General features: G+C 44.5%; 1 protein-coding gene across 1 annotated transcript; it reads right to left on the bottom strand.

Moving 5' to 3' along the window:
* Nucleotides 1-23873, bottom strand: LOC147113056 (tRNA (adenine(58)-N(1))-methyltransferase, mitochondrial-like). Its single transcript, XM_085997920.1, has 7 exons — nt 22786-23873; nt 16919-17024; nt 14266-14456; nt 5950-6041; nt 3242-3456; nt 1962-2039; nt 1-176 (listed from the first exon to the last, which is right to left on the bottom strand). Exons 1-7 carry the CDS (start codon nt 23632-23634, stop codon nt 100-102), a joined length of 1608 nt encoding a protein of 535 aa, XP_085854046.1. The 5' UTR covers nt 23635-23873; the 3' UTR covers nt 1-99.
* Nucleotides 23874-24444: the final 571 nt, after the last annotated feature.

Genomic DNA, 24444 nt, shown 5'->3' with positions numbered 1-24444 from the left:
TACAAAATATGATTTCATTTTATTTATCATAGAGTGGTTTCGTATACAGAATAGAGCTTTACAGTCCAGACAACACACTCAATCTTCACAACACAGGTCCTAGCTGTCGGTTTCACGGTTGTGCGTTGTGGAGTATAGAGGGGCAGGTCTAAATTTTCTCAATTTCACAAGGAAAGCTGTTGGTGGGAAAAAGAACACAGAACAATGAGATCGATAAGAACCTCTTGATACAATTAGAACAATTTCTACCTGCGTACTGTTACGAAAATCTTGAACTCGCGTGGGTCATCTAACATAAAAGCACAATATCTGTACTCTGGCCTATCATTCAGGACAGTCCCTTTGTAGCCTTTTGCTGGTGGTCTCCCTTGATGCCGGTGTTCTGATTTTTAAAAGCCTCCCTCACAGCCCCCAGAAATCCAGCAGCAGGGTGCGATTAACCAGACATGGCTAATGAATTGTTCACCATTTGGGTCTCTCCAAAACAACTTCCTATCTTGCACTGTAATCACCAATCCACCACTCAGCAGGGGCTATCTTGGGAAGCTAAAACCCTTTAGGCAAACCTTTAATAAAATCCAAGGTCAGGAATTTCCTCGAGTTTTTCCCCATCCACCGCCGCAATTTTGGCAGAAATCCCATTTACGTGCATAAACAGAGCTACAAAAAGGGAGTATGAAAAGAAATTTGCACTGGATATCAAAATCAACACAAAGAATTTTTACAATTGTATTGGAAAAAGAGGGTAGTCAGGAGCAATGTTAGCCTCTTAAAAACTGAACGCAGATATTGTCAATGATAATAAGGAAATGGAGGACATGTTGAATAATTACTTTGTGTCAGTATTTACAGTAGAGGAAGAGGACAGCATGCCAGAAATCCCAAGGAAACTAATATTGAATCAGGGACAGGGACTCACTAAAATTAACGTAAGTAAAATAACAGTAATGATGAAAATAATGGCACTAAAGAGTGACAAATCCCCAGGACCAGATGGTTTCCATCCCAGGGTTTTAAAGGAAGTAGGTGAGCACATTGGCAGATTATAGTTGAGGCATCTGCAAAGTTCTCTCGATTCAGGAACTGTTCCTTTAGATTGGAAAATTGCACATGTCACTCTGCTATTTAAGAATGGCGAGAGAGGGAAACCCGGGACTTATAGACCAGTTAGCCGAACATCTGTTGTGGGGAAATTGCTAGAGTCTATATTAAGGATAGAGTGACTCAACACCTCGAAAATTTTCAGTTGATCAGAGAGAGCCAACATGGATTTGTGAAAGGTAGGTCATGCTCGACAAACCTGATTGAATTTTTTGAGGAGGTGACTAAAGTAGTGGATAGGGGAATGTTTATGGATGTTATTTATATGGATTTCCAGAAGGCATTTGATAAAGTCCCACATAAGAGACTGAAAACAGTGGAGGTCCAATAGATCATTAAAATGTCTGCCAATGGTGGAGCGATTAAAATCGGGGATGCTCAAGAGGCCACAATTGGCGTAGCGCAGATATCTCGGAGGATTGTAGGGCTGGAGGAGATTACAGAGATAGGGAGGGGCGAAGCCTGCAAGGGTTTGGAAACAAGGATGAGAATTTTAAATTCGAGGCATTGCTTAACCAGGTGCCAAAGTAGGTCAGCGAGCACAGGGGTAATGGGTGAACGGGAATTGGTGCAAGTTAGGACACGGGCAGCAAGCTGACAACTGGGGTATAAATTTATATGGATTCATTTTAAAGAGTACTGTGATATTAATAAAGCTATCCTAAGGCTTTCAGAACTGAGTGTGTAAAATTCGTGTCAAAGGCTTCTGACAAGAGGTATTGCAGTATCTTCCGAGTCTCTAACATCGCAATAAAGAGTGGCTCAGTTATACTCACCTATATCAAACAGGCGGCATCAAGGTGAGAGTTTTTAAGAACAAAAGAAATACAAGTTCAACAAAGAAAAAGAGCTGGACTCACCTGTGTGAGAAACTTGCTCGTGATGAGGTCTGGCAATATAAGGTACTGTGCAAAAAGGTTTGGTATCTTCCTCTTCACCTGCATTTAATGCAAAACATTTTTCAAACATTTAGCAAGGTACGGTTATCTGTTGGCTTCAAAGACTGTTTTTCTGAACTATTAAATGTACAAAAGAACCGTTCCCCTTTTTTAAATGTTTCACTCCATTTTCTTCCCTCCTTCCCTGAAAGTGCAAACTCTTAGAATCATACAGCACATCGTCCCTGTGCCGGGTCTTTGAAAGAGCTATCCAATTAGTCCCACTCCCCTGCTCTTCCCCCACGGCTCTGAATTTTTTTTTCCTTTTCAAGTATATATCCAATTCCCTCTTGCTGGGGTAACATTTCCACAGTCAGTGGCAGCACTCTGGTATTTCACCCAATAGTCATTCTTCAAGAAATAAAAACAGAAAATGCTGGAAATACTCAGCCAGTCATTCTTCAAGTGTCAGTGTAGATAATGAGTGTGGGGGGCTATTTGTCAGTGGAGGACAACACAATCGAGCCCAATCTTAACCTCATCCGCCACCTACATGCATGCACTTTACAACAGAATTTACACGATAGCAAGTAAGAACACTGACTGATTTTATTTCCTCTCCTTAGGCTGAGGATACTGAGCCCAGTGATAGCGCTCCAACTGTTGCCCCAGCTTAGATCAGCTGACTTAGCATTGACCGGGACTTGAACCCGGGATTTTCTCGTCTGTGTAGCTTTATGTTGCATCAGATATTGTCTTCCTGATATTCTTTTCTTTTTAAAAGTGACATTCCAATTGTTCTGAGGGTCGCTTTATACATTAAAATTTACTTTTTATGAATAAAATGGTGCTTGGGATAGTGCACCAACCAGTCCACCAATAATCTGCTTGTAACTTGTGCACAGTAGTGACCAATGTTCTTGCTAAGGTGCGCACGTGGCTGCGCAGTAATCTGAAAGGTCCCACGCAGGCCGCTCACCGGCTTTTACATCGTAAATACCGCGTATGTGCAGAAATTTAACAGGACTACGCATTAAAAGAAACAGGCCGCGCAGTTTTACAGGGGACATTGGTAGTGATGTTACTGAATTCAACACTGTACCCAGCTCAGGGGTGATGAGTGGGGGGGGGGGGAGAAGTCTTGTTAATTTTCACGGATTGGGCAGCAACTCAAATCTCCTATTTTAGTGCTTACGGTGAAGAATGAAACAATCAGTTAAGATGTAAATTTTAAAAAGCTTGAAACAGGGTAAATACTCTACCATCATCTTCCTGCTCATCTACAGCTCTTCCTTCCTCGTCCTGAAACTCCTCGTTCACGTTCCTTTGCGGTTCCTCTCTGAGCGCCGTGCTGCCGTCCTTCCGTAGAGCTGGTGCAACGACCCAGTTCCTGTGAATGACCTCAAGGATCTTCTCACAAGAGAGGGATAACCGGGAGCTGCGTATCCCTTCCAACAGATCGATGACCTGGGTAATACTACGAGTAACAGATTAGCAGAAGAATCCAGTACTCTGGGATATTATTAAAATTTGTCACACTAATACGACAACAACTTGCATTTATATAGCACCTTTAATGTAGGAAATGTCCAAAGATGTATTGCATGGGTGGCGGGGGTGCGGGTGGTGGGGGAGGTGCGCGGTGGGGGAAGGATTAAGAAAAAGAAATGGATAAAAGGAATAAAGGACAGACACCGAGTCATGATGTGAGAGTTGGGAGGAGTGGCCAAAAGCTCGGTCAAAAAATGGGTTTTGAGAAGGTGAAGGAAGAAGCAAAGACGTAGAACGGTTTAGGCAGGGAGTTCCAGAGAACAGGTTTTAATGACTTAAAAGTCAATGCTGTCTTTCTTAGCTAATTGCATGACTCTATCCCGCCTATCTGTGTAAATATTATCAGTCAATATATCAGCGTTCCTTATGTTTTGCCCAGGGCTACAATTGCAACAAACATCTTGCTTGAGGGCCACTCCCAGGAACGATGCTGCACGCCTCACCGTGGAGTGACGGGACATGGGTCCGCACCTGTGATTCCCCACACGGCTCCCAATTTCAAAACAGGGACAGCTTCGAAGTGGAAAGCAAAAGTTTCTCCATAGGATGAAAAAAATGGCAGTACTAATGAAATAGTGGTGTTTCAATAGGCCCCTTCCATTGACTCTGCTAGCTGGCTGCTGAGAACATTCACTTGCCTTGTTTTGCTGCAGAGTAAGAAAGGGCAAATCCCAGCGTGGGTCAATATCCCGCAGCCAGGCCTGCCGTGACCGAGCACATGGAGCTTCAGAGGGCCATAGGGAAAGGGCGATGGGATACAAATGGCTGTTGGGGTCATATTATGAGTACCGCACTGCAATAGGTAGATGCTTACAGCCTGCCATTTCACAGAACTGCACTACCAGCAGCCACTTGTTAGAATCTGTGCTTGCTTGAAATCAGTGCTGTAAAAGAGAACAAAGACTTGCATTAATATAGCACCTTTCACAACTTCAGGACATCCCAAAGCGCTTTACAGCAAATTATGCACTTTTGAAGTGTAGCCACTGTTGTAATGTAGGAAATGTTACCATTACCCGATTCCCAAAAGGGAATGGCACTGGTTCGAGGTCCGTAGAATGTTTAAATTAACATAATTAATGAGGATTTGACTTGTCCTCCACTAACTCCATTCCAATATAGATGTGTTGTTCCATGACTGATGGCAGCAGATTGATTTACCGTGCTCGATAGCTTTAACACAGTGAAATAAGCACCTTTGTTGAAAAAATCAAAAATTGACAAGAACGACTAAAAATGACTTGGGTTCAGGAAAAGATAGTAATCCATGACAGAACACGTTTTAGTGCTGTGAATATTAGCAGAAAGATAATTTAATAGGGATGGTGGAAATGAAATCTAACCCTGTAGTTGTCTTCTACAAAGTAGCTGCAGAGGGCTTTCATGGTCATGGAGCTGTATCCGTCTTTTCCTCGAACCAGCTATGTAGTGATTGCAGCCGTAAAATGTTGAGAACAAATATTTCCAAGATTTCTTGTGCCGCAGTATTAACAGTACATGTGGAAATGTATTAAATGTGTAATCTGGGAACTAGGGAAGTGGTACTTAAAAACGGTATCAGCCGTGGTTCAGTGGTATCATCCTTGCATCCGAGTCAGAAGGTTATGGGTTTGAGTTCCACCCCAGAGTCTTGAGCACATAATCTAGGCTGACACTCCTGTGCAGTACTGAGGGAGTGCTGCACTGTCGGAGGTGCTGCCTTTCGGATGAAACATTAAAACGAGAGTCATCTGCCCTCTCAGATGGACTTAAAAGATCCCATGGCACTATTTCAAAGAGCAGGGCAGTTCTCCCTGATGTCCTGTCCAATATTTATCACTCAACCAACATTGCTAAAACAGATTATCTGGTCATTATCACATTGCTGTTTGTGGGAACTTGCTGTGCGCAAGCCGGCTGCTGCATTTCCTACATTAGGGCAGCACGGTGGCATAGTGGTTAGCACTGTTGCCTCACAGCGCCAGGGACCCGGGTTCGAATCTGGCCTCGGGCGACTGTCTGTGTGGAGTTTGCACATTCTCCCCGTGTTTGCGTGGGTTTACTCCGGGTGCTCTGGTTTCCTCCCACAGTCCAAAGATGTGCAGGTTAGGTTGATTGGCTATGATAAATTGACCCTTAGTGTTAGGGGGATTAAATACGTGGGGTTACGGGGATAGGGTGGGATATGTGTTGGTGTAGGGGTTACGGGGATCGGGTGGGATATGTGTCGGTGCAGGCTCGATGGGCCGAAATGGCCTCTGTCTGCACTGTGGGGTTTCTGTGATTCTGTGATTACAACGGTGACTACACTTCAAAAGTGCTGCATTGACTGTAAAGCACTTTGGGACATCTTGAGGTTATGAAAGGCGCTATAGAAATGCAAGTTTTTTTTTACCATAAGGATAACTGCAATAATAGATTAAACCTACTTTACACTTACTTTGCTAGATATACCGCACAGACTCGACCTTGCTTGAGGTGTGTGTAGATGACAGGCAAAACAAGTTGTGGGCTTAGCATATCCAAAGCGATCTACAAAGGATGGAAGAAGATGGGAAAATTAATATTAAATGCATTTCAAATTCAGTTCACCTGAAGATATAGACTGGTTAGTGAAATGGGAAGATTCAATTTAATGTGGACAAGTGTGAAGCTATGTCCCCCATAGCACGGTGGCATAGTGGTTAGCACTATTGCCTCACAGCGCCAGGGACCCGGGTTCGAATCCGGCCTCGGGTGACTGTCTGTGTGGAGTTTGCACATTCTCCCCGTGTTTGCGTGGGTTTCCTCCGGGTGCTCCGGTTTCCTCCCACAGTCCAAAGATGTGCGGGTTAGGGTGATTGGCTATGATAAATTGGCCCTTAGTGTTAGGGGGATTAAATACGTGGGGTTACGGGGATAAGGTGGGATATGTGTTGGTGTAGGGGTTACGGGGATAGGGTGGGATATGTGTCGGTGCAGGCTCGATGGGCCGAAATGGCCTCTATCTGCACTGTAGATTCTGTGATTCTGTGATTATAGAGAGGACATTAAAGCCACAGAGCTTGTAGTGTAGATAAGAACATAAGAAATAGGAGCAGGAGTAGGCCATTTGGCCCTTTGAGCCTGCTCCACCATTCAATAAGATCATGGCTGATCTTCTACCTCATCTCCACTTTCCTGCACTATCCCCATATCCCTTGATTCCCTTAATATTCAAAAATCTATCGATCTCTGTCTTGAATATACTCAACGACTGAGCCTCCACAGCCCTCTGGGATAGAGAATTCCAAAGATTCGCCACCCTCTGAGTGAAGAAATTTCTCCTTATCTCAGTCCTAAATGGCCGACCCCTTATTCTGAGACTGTGACCCCTGGTTCTAGACTCCCCAGCCAGGGGAAACATCTACCCTGTCAAGCCCTGTAAGAATTTTGTATGTTTCAATGAGATCACCTCTCATTCTTCTGAATATAGGCCTAGTCTACTCAATCTGTCCTCATAGGACAATCCTCCCCATCCCAGGGACCAGTCTGGTGAACCTTCGTTGCACTCCCTCTATGGCAAGTACATCCTTCCTTAGGTAAGGAGACAAAAACTGTACACAATACTCCAGGTGTGGTCTCACCAGGGCCCTATATAATTGCAGTAAGATGTCTTTACTCTTATACTCAAATCCTCTTGTAATAAAGGCCAACATACCATTTGCTTTCCTAATTGCTTGTTGTACCTGTATGTTAACTTTCAGTGATTCGTGTACAAGGACACCCAGGTCCCTCTGAACACCAACATTTCCCAATCTCTCACCATTTAAAAAGTACTCTGCTTTTCTATTTTTCCTACCAAAGTGGATAACTTCACATTTCTCCACATTATATTCCATTTGCCATGATATTGCCCACTCACTCAGCCTGTCTATATCCTCTTGATACCTCCTTGCATCCTCTTCACAACTTACATTCCCACCCAGCTTTGTATCATCAGCAAACTTGAATATATTACATTTGGTCCCCTCATCCAAATCATTGATGTAGATTGTGAATAGCTGAGGCCCAAGCACTGATCCTTGCGGTATCCCACTAGTTACAGCCTGCCAACCCGAAAATGACCCGTTTATTCCTACTCTCTGTTTTCTGTCCGTTAACCAATTCTTAATCCATGTTAGTATATTGCCCCCAATCCCATGTCAAATAACCTCTTGTGTGGCACCTTATCGAATAAGAACATAAGACGTTGGAGCAGGAGTAGGTCATTTGGCTCCTCGAGCCTACTCCACCATTCAATAAGATCATGGCTGATCTGATCTTGGCCACTTCCCTGCCCACTCCCCATAACCCTGGACTCCCTTACCGTTCAAAAATCTGTCTATCTCCACCTTAAATATATTCAATGACCCAGCCTCCACAGCTCTCTGGGGAAGAGAATTCCAAAGATTCACGACCCTCTGAGAGAAGAAATTCCTCTTCATTTCCGATTTAAAAGGGTGCTCCCTTATTCTGAAATTATGCCCTCTAGTTCTAGATTCCCCCACGAGGGAAATATCCTCTCTGCATCTACCCTGTCAAGCCCCTTCAGAATCTTACATGTTTCAATAAGATCCCCTCTCATTCTTCTAAACTCCAGTGAGTATAGGCCCAACCTGCCCAACCTTTCTTCATAAGACAACTCCTTCATCTCCGGAATCAACCTCGTGAACCTTCTCTGAACTGCCTCCAATGCACGTATATCCTTCCTTAAATAAGGAGACCAAAACCGTACGCAGTACTCCAGGTGTGGTCTCACCAACACCCTGTACAGTTGTAACAGGACTTTCCTGCTTCTTTACTCCATTCCCTTGGCAATAAAGACCAACATTCCATTTGCCTTCCTAATTACTTGCTGTACCTGCATGCTAACTTTTTGCAATTCATGTACAAGGACCCCCAGATTCCTCTGTACCTCAGCATTTTGTAATTTCTCCCCATTTAAATAATAATTTGCTTTTTATTTTTCCTACCAAAGTGGATAACCTCACATTTTCCCATATTAAACTCCATCTGCCAGATTTTTGCCCACTCACTTAGCCTATGTCCCTTTGGAGATTCTTTGCGCCCTCCACACAATTTGCTTTCCCACCTATCTTTGTATCATCAGCAAATTTGGCTACATTACACTCAGAATGCCTTCTGAAAATCCAAATACACCACATCCACTGATTCCCCCTTATCTATTCTGCTAGTTACAACCTCAAAAAACTCGAACAGATTTGTCAAATACGATTTCCCTTTCATAAATCCGTGTTGACTCTGCCCAATCCTGTTATTATTTTCTAAGTGCCCTTAATAATAGATTCTAGCATTTTCCCTACTACTGATGTCAGGCTAACTGGTCTGTAGTTCCCCGTTTTCTCTCTCCCTCCTTTCTTAAATAGTGGGGTTACATTTGCTATCTTCCAATCTGCGGGAACCGTTCTAGAATCTATGGAATTTTGGAAAATTACAACCAATGCATCCACTATCTCTATAGCCAACTCTTTCAAACCCCTAGGATGTAGGCCATCAGGTCCAGGGGATTTATCAGCTTTCAGTCCCATTAATTTCTCCAGTACTACATTTGTACTAATACTAATATCTTTCAGTTCCTCATTCTCGCTAGACCCTTGGTTGTCCACTATTTCCGGGAAGTTTTTTGCGTCTTCTTCCATGACCAGATTAATGCCAGTGGTAGGAAATTATAGTAGTAAAGAAAGACTTGAGATACTAGGACCAGTTGCACTGGATGAGAAAAGGTTGAGGAGATTTAATAGGAGGTTTTAAAAATTATGAAGGATTTTGATAGCATAAATAGGGGAAGACTATTTCCTCTGATTGAGGAGTCAATGACGAGGAGGGTCATAAATTTAAAATTGTCATTAAAGAGGAGAGATATTAGGAGAAATTCCTGTATGCAGTTCCTTTATGGGTTGTTGGAACATGGCATGTTTTGCCACAGGGAGTGGGTGAGGCAGAGACGATTGCTTCTTTTAAAGGAAAAAATTGGATAAACATTTGAAGCAGAGGAAAATACAAGGCTATGGGGAGAGAATGGGGCACTGGGATTAGTTTTGAGTTGCTCTTGCAAAGAGCCGGAACAGACCTGATAAGCCGAATGGCTTCCTTCCATGTTGTAAACTTCTTTGGTTTCAAAGGTACTTTAAAGGATTTTGCGGTCAGCGGCGAAGTGATGGCGCTCGCCGCTGCCCTCGAAGAAAGCTGCCCACAAAGATCTAGCAATCTTTGTGGCGTGGATTTCACCTCTCCCAACGTTAATTTGAATCTGATGCCTAGGAGAAGTCATGGGGATCTCCAACGTTCAGCAACAGTCATCAAGCTGGCTAAGAAGCCAATCACATTGAAAAATTCTCACAGATAGCAAACGAGGAAGTAAAATGCACTGAGGCTCCTTCATTTGTTAATCATTTTACAGAACGCGAAATAAAGATTGGGACATATGCATGGGAGTAAGGTAAAAGCTGAAATATCATAAATAAACTTAAAAAAAAAAAATTATACTAAAAACCATGGAATTTTCTATCATTATTGGAAAATTTGACATTCCACAAATATAAAATTAGTTTTTCAGGGCCAGAACAGTTGTTCAGCAGTAATTATGACTCAGTACGCTGTTAAAAACCCAGTTACACCTAATTCAACTAGTGTGTTTATTTCAGAAGTTTAATACATTTGGATTAAAAAGGCGAAAAAAGATAAGGAATGCACTAAAGTTCCTGAAGTGTAATTTAAAATCCTCACCACTCATTCTAGTATAAACTGCAGAGAGAAATAGTATATGCAATTTAAAAAAAAATCTCCCCTCCAATTCTTCCTCCTCCCCTGACAGCACAGACTCATGCTGGGGTAAAGTTCCATGGGCTTCAGTCATACTCCAGTACCTCACTCAAGTGACCTAAACCATAAATGTCAACAGGCCATTGAGGACACTGTAACCAAGCCTGATGCCGTCCTCACTTGGGGCTAGATTTTCGTGGAGCCGTCAGGTGGGGTTTCAGGCGTGGGGGGGAAATCCCGAATTTGGGGGTCCCGACACCATCCCGCGCAAAACCCCGCCCCACGTAAGTTTCAGGGGCGGCGGGTACCCGCCCCGCACTGGGACCCGCCGAAACCAGGCGGGAAGGGATTAGTGCCAATTAACTGCCAGTTAACAGGCAGTTTTTAGCCTAATCCCTATTTTGAGGGGTTTCGTGTGGGTTTCCCGACGGCTCCAAACCACGCCAGGTAGAGCAGGCGGGCCGTTGGGTTGAAGGAGTTGGAGGGGTCGTGATGTTGGCGCTCAGGTGAGTGATGGGTGTATGAGTGCAAAGGTAAGTGTGTTTGGTGTGTCTAAAGTGTGTAAAGAACTTTTACTTACCTGTACTTACCTTCACAGCCTTTCTTCCAGTAGCCGTCGGGAGCCCATCACTCAGCCGGAACTTAAAGCTGAATGGCTGCGATCTGTGAAAAGTGACAGCCTTCAGCTTTGAGTGCCGGTAAGAGTTCTAACTGAGTCTGTGCAGAATGACTCATGGTAGAACTCAGACTGTCAGTGTTTCACAGCTTCAAACAGCTGTGAAACACTGCTATTTCATCCGTCAAGAACTCTTGACAGATGAAATTTCAGTCTGTGATGTCACCTGTTGCCGGGTGGCCCTTAATTGGCCTGCTGAGCCCGCTGGGCGGGCTCAACAAGGTCAATCAAGGGAAAATCGCGCGGATTGGCCGGACGTCGAAGTAGGCGGGTCAAAAACCCGAAAGGGGAAGTCCCGCCTTCTTCCCGACAGGTTCGGGAAAATCTACCCCTTGATGTCTACACAGGCGCACTTTCCAGTAAGTCACTGGACAGCAATCAGGAGTGGCTGATGTTTTTCTCTTCCCTACCAAGGAAAGTCAATAAGCGTACCCTTACTGCTGCCCCTGCTGAGATCAGTTAACTCAACACAGGCTGTGAATCGAATATTGAACCATACTCGGTAGAGCACTTACCAACTAAGCCATTGGGTGTACCTTAAAATAAGTGTGATCCTTTAAAGTATATAGTCAAGTTTTAATCTTTTTTTAAGATTGCAATATGCTATTTTACTGTTACAGTGGAAATATAGGGCTAGAAATTCAGTTGGTTGCGCCAGCCGTTAGCGCCTTAGGAGGAGTAGATGTCGAGCGCTAGGCGGCTAGCGCCCGGGCGCTGCGTGATCTGCGCCTCGCCCCAACTTCAGTAGAGATTTAGCGCCGGCGCAAAGTCTTTGCGCGCGCAGATCATGACGTCATTTCCTCGTGCAACGCCCTTTGTGCGCCCCAATCCGGAACTTGAGTCGCGCCGCCCCATTGTGCGCCTGGCGCCCCTAGCGACTGTTGAGTGGAACGGTGCTCAGCCGATGCGGGGCGCGGGGGGCGCAAATTAAAGGGCACTCCTTCTGCAGTAGAAACGGCAGCCGTGTTGCAACACTCCTTCTTTGTGGGAGACGGATCCTCTGGTGAGGAGGAGGAGAAGGAGGAGAAGCGGCCTTTCAGAAACACAAATGCACCCTCCCCCTTTAAGAGCTGAGCGGCGGCAGAGTGTCTGCCGTCAATCAGCAGCTCGTCGCACCTGCCCTGCGCCCGACTTCCGGGGTTTCGCCCCGGCCCGCCGGCTTAGCGCCTAATGATAGTCGTGCATCGCCTGTTTTAGCGCAGCAGCAACCTCTTAGGGCGATGCGACTGAATATCGGCGAAGGGGGCTCGACTTTGCGCCGGGCGCAAACTTTAGCGGCCGCCCGACTTTACCGCCCCAAAAGTGGCTATACTGAATTTCTAGGCCATGATGTTTTTAAGTATTGAATTGTTTTAAGTAGTATGTTGTTGTTGTATTACCGTTAAAAGGCAGAAATAGAGGTGATCTGTATATGACTTTAGTATTAATAATAGTTAACTCTACTGTTATTGCTTTCAAGTTTATGATGTGATGCGTTAACATGATTGTTGCAGTATAATCAATACTTAGCTATAACACAGAAAACATCGAAACATAGAAAAATAAGAGTAGGCCACTCGGCCCTTCAAGCCTGCTCCGCCATTCAGTACGATCATAGCTGATCCTCTATCTCAATACCATATTCCCGCTCTCTCCCCATACCTTTTGCGTCTAGAAATCTATCTATCTCCTTCTTAAATATATTCAGTGACTTGGCCTCCACAGCCTTCTGTGGTAGAGAATTCCACAGGTTCACCACCATCTGAGTGAAGAAATTTCTCCTTATCTCAGTCCTAAATGTCCTACCCCATATCCTGAGACTGTGAGCCCTCGTTCTAGACTCCCCAGACAGGGGAAACATCCTCCCTGCATCCAGTCTGTCTAGCCCTGTCAGAATTTTATATGTTTCAATGAGATCCCCTCTCATTCTTCGAAACTCTAGTGAATACAGGCCTAGTCGACCCAATCTCTCCTCATACGACAGTCCTGCCATCCCAGGAATCAGTCTGGTGAACCTTCGCTGCACTCCCTCTATGGCAAGTATATCCTTTCTTAGGTAAGGAGACCAAAACTGCACACATCGCCTCTACTTTCACATTGTTAACAATTTTTTTTAGTGGTCATATTTACAGGACTATTAATGTGGAGTCTGCAGCTTTACATAGGATATACGTCACAGAAACAGGCCATTCGGCCCAACCAGTCCATGCCGGCGTTTATGCTCCACTCGAGCTTGTTCATTTTATGCTGAAAACTGAAGCAGTGACTCATGATGCTGCAGGCCAAAAGGTTACCCTAGATAAAGAGCCAGAAGTACCAGTGAAAGTTCTGAGGTTCAGTTCAAATAGTCAGAAGCCAATTTCTAACCTGAACTTTGCATTTTCTCAATTGGTTTAGCTTTTTGAACCAGAGAGGATTAGGAACCTAAAGTTTTCAGATTTGATCATCTAAATTGACCAGGTCCTAAAATCTCATTGTGTATATCGTCCAAAATGAGACAGCACCGAAATCCATTCTGGGCTGCTCTTATGGATTTACTGATGAATGAAGTCAGTTTGACTGGAATTATTTTGCTTGTCGTTATGTTTGCATGTTTGATTCCATTTTAAAATGTTTTCTTCCTCTCTTTTAAATCCGTGACAACATTCCTCAGCACGCTGCTCACAGGCCTCTGCTGATACTGCTCTGTTGTACACTGCTGTGCATCGTAATTCAGCTCATCTGTGGGAGATGCAACATCTTGCATTTATATAGCGCCTTTAACGTAGTAAAACGTCCCAAGGCACTTCACAGGAGCGTTATCAAACCAGATTTGACACCGAACCACATCATGAGATATTAGGACAGGTAACCAAAAATGTGGACAAAGAGGTAGTTTTAAGGAGCGTCTTAAAGGAGAGAGAGGTAGCGAGGCGGAGAGGTTTACGGAGGGAATCCCAGTGCTTAGGGCCGAATAAGCTGAAGGCACGGCTGCCAAAGGTGGAGCGAAGTGTTGAAGCACCAAACAAATGCAACAACTGAGCTAAAGGAGCTAAATACTTGAAGGAGAAAAAATTGCAGGGTTATGGAGAAAGAGCCAGGGGAGTGGGACTAACTGGATTGCTCTTCGAAAGAGCCGGCACAGACCCGATGGGCCTAATGGCCTCCTTCTGTGCTGTACTATTCTGATTCTATAAAGCAATGTGCTGGGAATATTGGAAAACTTAGGTTCTGGACGTTTGCAAATCCAAAACATTTGGAATGAAGGCAGGACAAAGGGATGCATTCGGATCCACAACATAATGGGTGGAGTATTGGTAAAAGCAACAGGTTACTTACAGCATCAAACATCTTTCCTTGGATATCGTCAGCGGCAGATACAATATCTTTATTAATGAAGTCAACGTTATTTGGCCACTCTTTTTCACGGGCCATTTCCCAGGCTTTCCGCCAGCGCTGGTAATTTCTTTTAGCATTGTGGTGGTGATCCTCTCTTACCTCAAAACTATACACTTGCCCAGAAGATCCCACTGTGGGGGGAAAGGAAGCAAATTGAATTATATGTGAAAACACACATACACCCACACACACACTCTTAATCACATATTTTTCTTCACAACTATCCGCCTCCCTCCGGTGAAGGTGCTCACACTGGGATGTGGTTTGATGGAGCTTGGCAACCCTCCGGTAGCACCCGATTGGCCATCCTTCACGTGTGAGCCCAAACAGTGTCGGCAGGAGATTTGACCGTAGAGGCCAGTTGATCCCAATCCTGTCCTTAACCATTGTGCAATGTTTTGCAGGGTCACCGGAAGACGGCTAAAAATGGGAACCCTGGCTGATTTTTCCCCCAGTCTCACCTAAGGGTGCTGAGGCAAATTGCCTTATCCTACTTGCTGCCCCAGCTAACTCAGCACAGAGATATCTAGACCTGGCTATTAGGTCTCATTGCCACATCAGCTGCAGCATCTTCTCACGAAGCCATCAGGAAACAGTAGCAGAGAGAAAAGTGCAATTTTAAAAGTTCTCTCTTTTCCTGGAATTCTATAAACACAATCAAAAATATTTATTTATTTTCATTTTTTAAATAGATTGGGGTACAAATTCATCTCAGGTGGTGGCGTAAAACGGCAGTGTCAGATCAGCCGCCCGTTGGACACAGCGCCGGATATTCAGTTTCATTGCAGTTCAACGGACTGAATATCAGGCGCTGGGTATAACGGGCAGTCGATCCGATACCGCCCACTTTTGCGCCGCCGCCCAAGATGAATTTCTACCCCATTTTCTTTTGAATTTCTGTGTTTCCCAAAGAACAATAAGCAACGGGGAGCTGTAAAAAATAAAGAACTAATAGCCGAGTTCCTGTAAAAGAAAGTGTTGCATCTCACAGAGAACTGAAAGTGCTTCGACATACAATGAATCAGTTTGATGCACGACGACTGTTGATATGCAGGTAAACAGAAGCGGTCAGTTTGGAGGTAGAAATGTAATTAATTTAAATAATTTTCTGTCGTCATGTTCAGTCGTTGACTTTTTAAAAAATTCTTTTGTGAATTTGAATTATCAACGTTGGAAATGGATCGGAAGTTATTTATCCAGTTTAACACTGGAGTATCTTTATTTTCTGATTATATATTTGTTTAACTTCAAGATGAGGGATGTTTGTGCTTGAGAATGGAAAACTTGTAATTTTGGACACCCAATGTCAGTATCAAATTCGCAGGTCGGGTATAGAACAGACAGAAAAGTTCCCTCTGCTGTGCCTCAGCCCTAATATCAAATGATCATCTCTACTGCATCAGTGTGTCATTTTTCTGTTTCCCATACCAAGCAGAAGGTTACGGGTTTAAGTCCCACTTCAGAGACTTGAATACATGATCTAGGCTGGCACTCCAGTGCAGTACCGACGGTGTGCTGCACTGTCGGAGGAGCCATCTTTCAGATGAGAAGTTAAACTGAGGCACCAACTTCCCTCTTAGGTGCATGTAAAAGATCCCATCGCACTATTTAAAGACCAGGAGAAGTCTCATGGTGCCCTGGCAAATATTTATCTTTCAATCAACATCACTAAAAAATATATATTATCTGCTCATTATCTCATTGTTATTTGTGGGACCTTGCTGTGCGCAAATTGGGTGCTGTGTTTCCTACATTACAACAGTGACTACATTTCAAAAGTACTTCATTGGCTGTAAAGCATTTTAGGACGTCCAAAGGTTGTGAAAGGTGCTATATAAATGCAAGCTCTCTGTTTAAAGCTCTTGCTCCTCAAAGAGTTTTACCATTTAGTGTAAATGTCCTCTCCTTATCCTTCCTTCCAAAATGTATCTCTGCATTAACTTTCTCTGACATCTATCTGACCAATATACTAAACTGTCTTTCAACATAATTAGGAGAGTGGGATTAATTGGATAGCTCTACCAAAGAGCCGGCACATGCATGATGGGTCAAATGGCCTCCTTCTGTGCTGTCTCATTCTGTGATTCTATAAATACTGCAAGTTAATGGAGAAATAGTTTGTAGTGCTTTAATAAAAGTTGTAGCGTTATCATTAAGAATTCTGTGAAGCATTCAATGGGCATGTGAAATTTCATTTTATATCTACTTTTACCCATATAATAGCAGTCAGTGCATTTGCAAAGCAATTCAGTGCGTGAAGTGCTTTGAGACATTTCAATGACATACTAAAGCATTATATAAATGCGAGGATTTCTTCATTTCATTTGAACTGCAGAAGCAGTTAGCTGCACAATTACAAAAGTTATCCTTCCAAACTTAGGTTGCGTCTGAAGGGAGTATTTGAATTACAAATTAAAAAGCATAATCTTGGCTTAAGTGTAATTTTCACTCTATTAATGCACTAAATAAGCCCAGTGCCAACAATGCAATGTATATTTATTTGTACATCCTAATATATAGTTTTTGGCAGCACAGATATGTAAAATGTATTCAAAGTTACTCAGCTTCTATCAGGGACCCTATAACACATTACCTGTTCGGGACAGAAACAGTGTCATTGCTCCAGACCCTGAACCGGACTCTAAAACACAGTCCCCACTACTAACATCCATCATCATCATCAACATGGTGCTAATATCCTGGAAGAAGCAGAAGGGAAAAAAAGATAGAGAATGACTGAGAAATCCTGAAGTTTTCAACCTTTTCTTTAAAATTATGTTAACTAAAAAATTCCGTCTACTTGTTCTCTTCAAATCTCTCTTTTACATTATTCTTTTTCCATGTGGCTTTCTCTATATTTCCTTTATTTTACTGGCATAATGCAATTAATACCTTAAAAATAGATGTGAGCTGGAATTCATGATTCACAACAAAGTTGCTTATTTATTCCTGTAAATATTGTTCTTCGGAACTGCTCACTTGATTTCAGTATTTTTTTCTTGTCTATATGATTTTGTCCTCAAATTTCTTTTTCTTACTTTTCCAGAGCCTGTGATAACAATCTCACGGCTGAGGGTAATTTCTGCCCTTTCTCTGTACCTTGCTGCTCTTTGCTGAGAGAACTGTTACTGATCCACCCATTCATTGAGTTTGTTCTGACTCGTAAACCTGAGTTGCTGCTGGGTTTCTGGCAGATGGGATGCTCCCTTTCTCTGAACGATCAGTTAGGATATAAAGCCCGAGATTCCCTCTCGCCCGACCAGGACAAGCTGTATTCACTAACATCTCTCTCTTGAGGAAGTGCCGCACTGTCGTGTTTCGGATGAGATGTTAAACTGAGGGCCTGTCTGCCCACTCAAGTGGACGTAAAAGATCCCATGGGACTATTTTACAAGAAGAGCAGGGGAGTTCTCCCCTGTCCTGGCCAATAATTATCCCTCAACCAGTATCTTGACCAATAATTATCCCTCAACCTACATCACTAAAAAACAGATTATCTGATCATCACATTGTGGTTTCTGGGACCTTGCTGTGCACAAAACTGGCTGCTGCGTTTTCCTACATTACAATAGTGACTACATTGGCTGTAAAGCACTTATGGATGTCCTGAGGTCATGAAAGGCGCTATATAAATGAAATTATTTCTTTCTTTTAGGTAATACTACTGATCTCAATGCAGTTCCTCATGCTCTGAAGGGCTGGAAGAGAGTGGTGAAGCACGAGATATTACGAGGCCACTGCTAATATATCACAGCTTCGTTTTCTGCCGATGTGTATGCATACTTCACATTGGGCCGCAGGAGGGTTGCGTCAGGAGGTACAGTAAAGGCCAGCTGCAATGCTACCTGCTAGTGGCGAGGTGGTGTATACAGCATCAGGTTTGTTGAGGACAGGGTGCATTGGACATCACGTGGAAAAGGAGAAAATGACTGGAGCAATTAGATGAAAGGATGAGTCACCATTATGGGTGAATTTGCCATTTTTAAAAATTGTGAATTGCTGAATTTCTTTACGTGTTTATTATGTGAGAAATATTATTTTACGGGCAAATAATGGGCTGGGTGGGGAACTGCCATGGTGGTTGTAAGTTGGAGAATTTGTTTTGCTGTAATGTGATTATGGAGAAAATAATTGGCAGGTTAAAGATTTTATGCAATATGATTGGAGAATAACAAAAACAGAAAATAACTAATTAGAAAAGAGAACACAGAGATTAAGCAATAAAAAGAGGAAAACTGATGGACATTCACAACCGACAGTACAAAACGAACTAAATATAAAAACAAAAAACACTGGAAATACACAACAGATCCATTGGCATCTAAAAAGTGAGGTGGCTGGTTAATGTTTTGGATGTAGACCCTTTGAGAGCTCGGAGCTCAGCCAGAATCATTAACCTGTCTTTTCTCTTCACAAACGTTGCTTGACTTGCTGTATATTTCCAGTATTTTCATCAGGCACTGCCTTTCGAAGAGGAGTGGAGATAGACTTCTGAGTTGGGCAGTGGAGAACGAAGCCTTGGAATTATTTAAAAGACACTGTGATGGGGGGAATGTGCAGATCTTTCTGGATGGGCCATACGGTTCTTCTCATCTGTATTTATCTTTTCAACTTGTGAAATGAAGGAGATTGAAATGGAAAACAAAATCATCACACCAAAGGTTTAAATGAAAAATATTAGTGAAGCTCTACTGCTGTTTAGGGCATAACCTGAACCCTTCAATTGGCTTATTTAAGAGCTCTTTTACATTAAAAGGACGTTAAGGATAGCAGAGGCTATGTACTATGATAATGGCAGCGCTCTGCAATGTAAAGGACCCAATGTCATGACCCATGTGTCATAGAGTCATAGAGTTTTACAGCACAGAAAGAGGCCCTTCGGCCCATCGTGTCTGCGCCGCCCATCCCTCCCTGTCCAGTCTAATCCCATTTTCCAGCATTTGGTCCATAGCCTTGTATGCAATGGCATTTCAAGTGCTCATCCAAATGCTTCTTGAATGTTGTGAGGGTTCCTGCCTCTACCACCCTTTCAGGCAGTGAGTTCCAGCTTCCAACCACCCTCTGGGTGAAAAAGTTCCTCCTCAAATCCCTCCTAAATCTCCTGCCCCTTACCCTGAATCTGTGCCCCCTTGTTATTGACCCCCCTACTAAGGGGAAAAGTTCCTCTTTATCTACCCTATCTATGCCCCTCATCATTTTGTACACCTCAATCAGGTCCCCCCTCAGCCTTCTTTGCTCCAAGGAAAACAACCCCAGCCTGTCCAGTCTCTCTTCATAGCTGAGGCACTCCATCCCAGGTAACATCCTGGTGAATCTTCTCTGCACCCTCTCCAAAGCAATCACATCCTTCCTATAGTGAGGCGACCAGAACTGCACACAGTACTCCAGCTGTGGCCTCACCAGCGTTTTGTACAGCTCCATCATAACCTCCCTGCTCTTATATTCTATGCCTCTGCTAATGAAGGCAAGTATCCCATAAGCCTTTTTAACCACCTTATCTACCTGTTCCGCTGCCTTCAGGGATCTATGTACATGTACACCAAGGTCCCTCTGACCCTCTGTACTTCCTAGGGTCCTACCACTCATTGTGTATTCCCTTGCCTTATTTGTCCGTCCAAAATGCATCACCTCGCACTTTTCCGGGTTAAATTCCATTTGCCACTTTTCCGCCCATCTGACCAACCCGTTAATATTGTCCTGTAGCCTGAGGCTTTCCTCCTCGCAATTTACCACCCCACCAATTTTCGTGTCATCCGCGAACTTACTGATCATACCCTTTACATTCTCATCCAAATCATTAATGTAGATCACAAACAGCAAGGGACCCAGCACCGATCCCTGAGGTACCCCACTGGACACAAGCTTCCAGTCACAAAAGCAACCTTCGACCATCACCCTCTGCCTCCTGCCACTCAGCCAGTTTAGGATCCAACGCGCCAAGGCCCCCTGGATCCCATGGGCTCTTACCTTCTTGACCAGTCTCCTATGCGGGACCTTGTCAAAAGCTTTACTGAAGTCCATGTAAACCACATCCACAGCATTTCCCTCATCCACACACCTAGTCACCCCCTCGAAAAATTCAATCAGATTGGTCAGACATGATTTACCCTTGACAAAGCCATGCTGACTATCCCCGATTAATCCTTGCCTCTCCAAGTGGAGACTAATTTTGTCCCTCAGAATTTTTTCCAATAATTTCCCTACCACAGATGTTAGGCTCACTGGCCTGTAATTCCCTGGTTTATCCCTGCTACCCTTCTTGAATAATGGTACTACATTAGCTGTTCTCCAGTCCTCTGGTACATCCCCTGTGGCCAGAGAGGTTCTGAAAATTTGTGTCAGAGCCCCTGCAATCTCCTCCTTTGCCTCACACAACAGCCTGGGATACATCTCGTCCGGGCCTGGGGATTTATCCACTTTTTGGCCTGCTAAAACCGCTAGTACCTCCTCCCTCTCGATGCTAATATGTTCAAGTATGTCACAGTCCCCTTGCCCGACTTCTATATCTACATCGTCTTTCTCCATAGTGAACACTGAGGCAAAAAATTCCTTTAAAACCCCACCTACTTCATCTGGCTCTACACACAGCTTGCCACTTTGGTCCCTAATGGGCCCTACCCTTTCCCTGGTTATCCTCTTGCCCTTAATATACTTATAAAACATCTTAGGATTTTCCTTTATTTTGCTCGCCAGTGTTATTTCATGGCCCCTCCTCACCCTCCTAATTTCCTTTTTAAGTATGCCCCTGCACCTCTTATACTCCTCTAGGGCTTCCACCGTCTTTTGTCTTTTGTAACTGCCAAAAGCCCCCCTTTTTTTCCTAATGCATTTTTGTATATCCTTTGTCATCCAAGGTTCCCTTTGCTTGTTGGTCCCACCCTTGACCTTTACAGGAACATGTTGGTGTTGTACTCTCTCTATTTCCCTTCTGAAAGCCTCCCACTGTTTTGATGTGGATTTTCCTATAAGTAGCTGCTCCCAGTCCACTTTTGCCAGATCCTGTCTTATCTTATTAAAATCGGCCTTCCCCCAATTTAGAACCCTGATTTCCGGGCCGTCTTTGTCTTTTTCCATGACCACCTTAAATCTCACCGAATTGTGGTCACTATCGCCAAAATGCTCTCCTACAGACACTTCCACCACCTGCCCGGCTACATTCCCTAGAATTAGGTCCAGTACCGCCCCCTCTCTTGTAGGACTTTCTACATGTTGGCTCAAAAAGCTTTCCTGGATGCACTTTAAGAATTCTGCTCCCTCCAAGCCTTTCACACTCTGACTATCCCAATTTATATTGGGGAAGTTGAAATCCCCCACTATTACTACCCTATTATTTTCACACTTTTCTGATATCTGCCTGCATATCTGTTCCTCTATCTCCCCCTGACTGTTTGGGGGCCTATAGTACACTCCCAGCAAGGTGCTTGACCCCTTTTTGTTTTTAAGTTCTACCCATATGGCCTCATTAGAGGAACCCGCTAATATATCATCCCTCCTTACAGCAGTAATAGACTCCTTAATTAATATTGCAACACCCCCTCCCCTTTTACACCCCCCTCTGTCTCGCCTGAAGATTCTATACCCCGGAATATTTAGCTGCCAGTCCTGACCCTCCCTCAACCATGTCTCCGTGATAGCAACAATATCGTACTCCCATGTGTTCAACAACAACTTCAGTTCATCCACCTTATTTGCAAGACTCCTTGCATTAAAATAAATGCCTTCCAGCCCTGCCATATTCCCTTTTGCCTTCACATCTTTGCTCTGCCTTCCCTGCTGACTTGTTTTTTCCTCCTTATTTGGCTGTACATCACCCCCTACTATAGCTCCACTCTGTATCCCATCCCCCTGCCGAATTAGTTTAAACCCCCCCCAGCAGTGCTAGCAAACCTCCCCGCAAGGATATTTGTTCCCCTCTGGTTCAGGTGTAAACCGTCCGACTTGTACAAGTCCCACCTTTCCCAGAAGCAGACCCAGTGATCCAGGAAACTAAAGCCCACCCTCCTGCACCATCCCTTTAGCCACGCATTCATCTGTTCTATCCTCCTATTCCTATACTCACATGTGGAGGGTAAACATGTGGAGAACAGCACAAGGAAGTCATGAGTCTCCATTTTAGCACTGTTTCCCTGGGAACACCCTATGGAAATACAGAAGTGCCTAAAGAGAGAAACCTTGTGGGTCTTTATCTCACACACATATTCTACTAGTCTCTCTCTCACACATATTCTACTGGTGGGTCATGGGCAGAGGTCTGAAAGCAGATCAGATATCCTTCACCGGAAGTATTCCTGACACTTTCTTAGAGAGCAGGAATGTTCATTTTTTGGGGGCTAGCTAGTTCTGTTCGTTATCAAAATTTGAAAAGTTTAAATTGGGGATTTACGTTAAAGTGTCTTTTTTTATCTTTTATAATTAAATCCTTACTGATGAATGACCAAGATTAAAAAAAACACTCCATACTTTTGGATAAGAAATGGCTGGTCCTCGCTTCATCAGCAGCACAAACTCCTCCAAGGACGGTCTCCTTAATACGAACTCAAATCCAGTGGAAGTCCTGAACACCTGGCCCGGGAGATTCCCCAGGATCTCCTGGTGGGCGACCATCCCCCATTTACTGTGCAATTTCCCACCTGTCACCAAATTGAACATCTTTTGTAATTCCAAGTGGCGTCGCCTGCGAAACTCCACCAGGACCACGTCCCCTGTTTTAAAGGGCACTTCTTTGGCTGTGGAGTTAAGTTGGGAAGCTGTGTCCTCCTGGCCATGGACCTCCTCCTCTTCCTCCTCCTGGGGTAGGTGCCAGCCGCCGCCAGGAGTTGCCTGCGATCCTGAGGGTACAGTTGACACTGATGCCGGCTTGTAACTTCTCGGAACATTGTTTCCACCCAGTTCCCGGTTCATCTGCTGCTCCTGCAGGTCCATCACCTCCTGGGACAACATCTCGCCGGGGATCAGGCTGCTAACCCGTTCCAGCGGAGACAGGGAGCGTCTCCTGGGCAGCAGACCGCGCCGCCACGGCCAGGAGGAAGACGGGGACCACCCGGGCCAACTCTGCCCAGCTCCAACCTCCCGTCCCGGTCCCGGTCGCGGATCGGATGCATCTCTTTCGCCGTCGTCTCGATCTTCTGGGCCGGGAGGGGTGGAGCCGACCGACACCAGCCGCTTGCTGAAGGCTTGCACAGCGCCGGGGCATTGAGAGAGGAGCCAAGGCGAGCAGCCTTTGCCCGCTGCCCGGGACCGCAGGTTAAAGCTCTTGGCTGGTTGGCAGATTGCTTGCAGAGGACAAGGGGGGCGCAGGAAAAGAAGCATCTTTTCACCCTCTCCCCCTCCTCCAAAAAAAACCCCCCAGTGATTATCAGCGGTTTCTTCCCGAGTTGAAATCCATTATTAAATTGCACCCGAAAGTCTCTGTACACTGGCTGCTGACATCCTGAACCCGACCTGTCTTTGCATTGCGCGCTGGTGTCAGCAGGAAGCAGCAGCTTCCAAGGCTCCGCCTCGGCACCAGTGCATCATAAACAAGCGACGGTGATCCCTTGTGCAGGGAGACACGTGGAAACCCAGGCCGGGCCAGAGATTACATTTCTGCAGTGTAACATGAGCCTCATATTCCGCTCTTAATGTCAGCTTGCCTCTGTCGGTAGTACTCTCACTTCTCACTCAGAAGGTTGAGTGTCCAAGCTCAATTTGAATATATAATTGAAATGGATTTTTTTTTTATGGGGAAAGAGCAGGGGAGTGGGACTAATTGGACAGCTCTTTCAAAGAGCCCACGATGGGTTGAATGGCCTCCTTCTGTGCTGTATGATTCTGTGAACTCCAGGAGGTGAGCACTTAAGCCAAGGACGATACCTAAGTGCAGAATTGTGAGAGTCCTGTAAACATCGAAACATAGAAGATAGGAGCAGGAGTAGGCCATTCGGCCCCTCGAGCCTGCCCCACCATTCAATGAGATCATGGCTGATCATCCAAACTCAGTACCCTGTCCCTGCTTTCTCCCCATACCCCTTGATCCCTTTAGCCTTAAGAAATATATCTAACTCCTTCTTGAATATATTTAATGAATTGGCCTCAACTGCCTTGTGTGGTAGAGAATTCCACAGGTTCACCACTCTCTGG

This window comes from Somniosus microcephalus, chromosome 9 (genome assembly GCF_052327205.1).
Source record: "Somniosus microcephalus isolate GS21.2 chromosome 9, FLI_Smic_1.0, whole genome shotgun sequence".
Taxonomy (NCBI): Eukaryota; Metazoa; Chordata; class Chondrichthyes; order Squaliformes; family Somniosidae; genus Somniosus; species Somniosus microcephalus.
The sequence above is the reverse complement of the archived record's forward strand: the minus strand, read 5'-3'. Positions and strand labels throughout refer to the sequence as shown.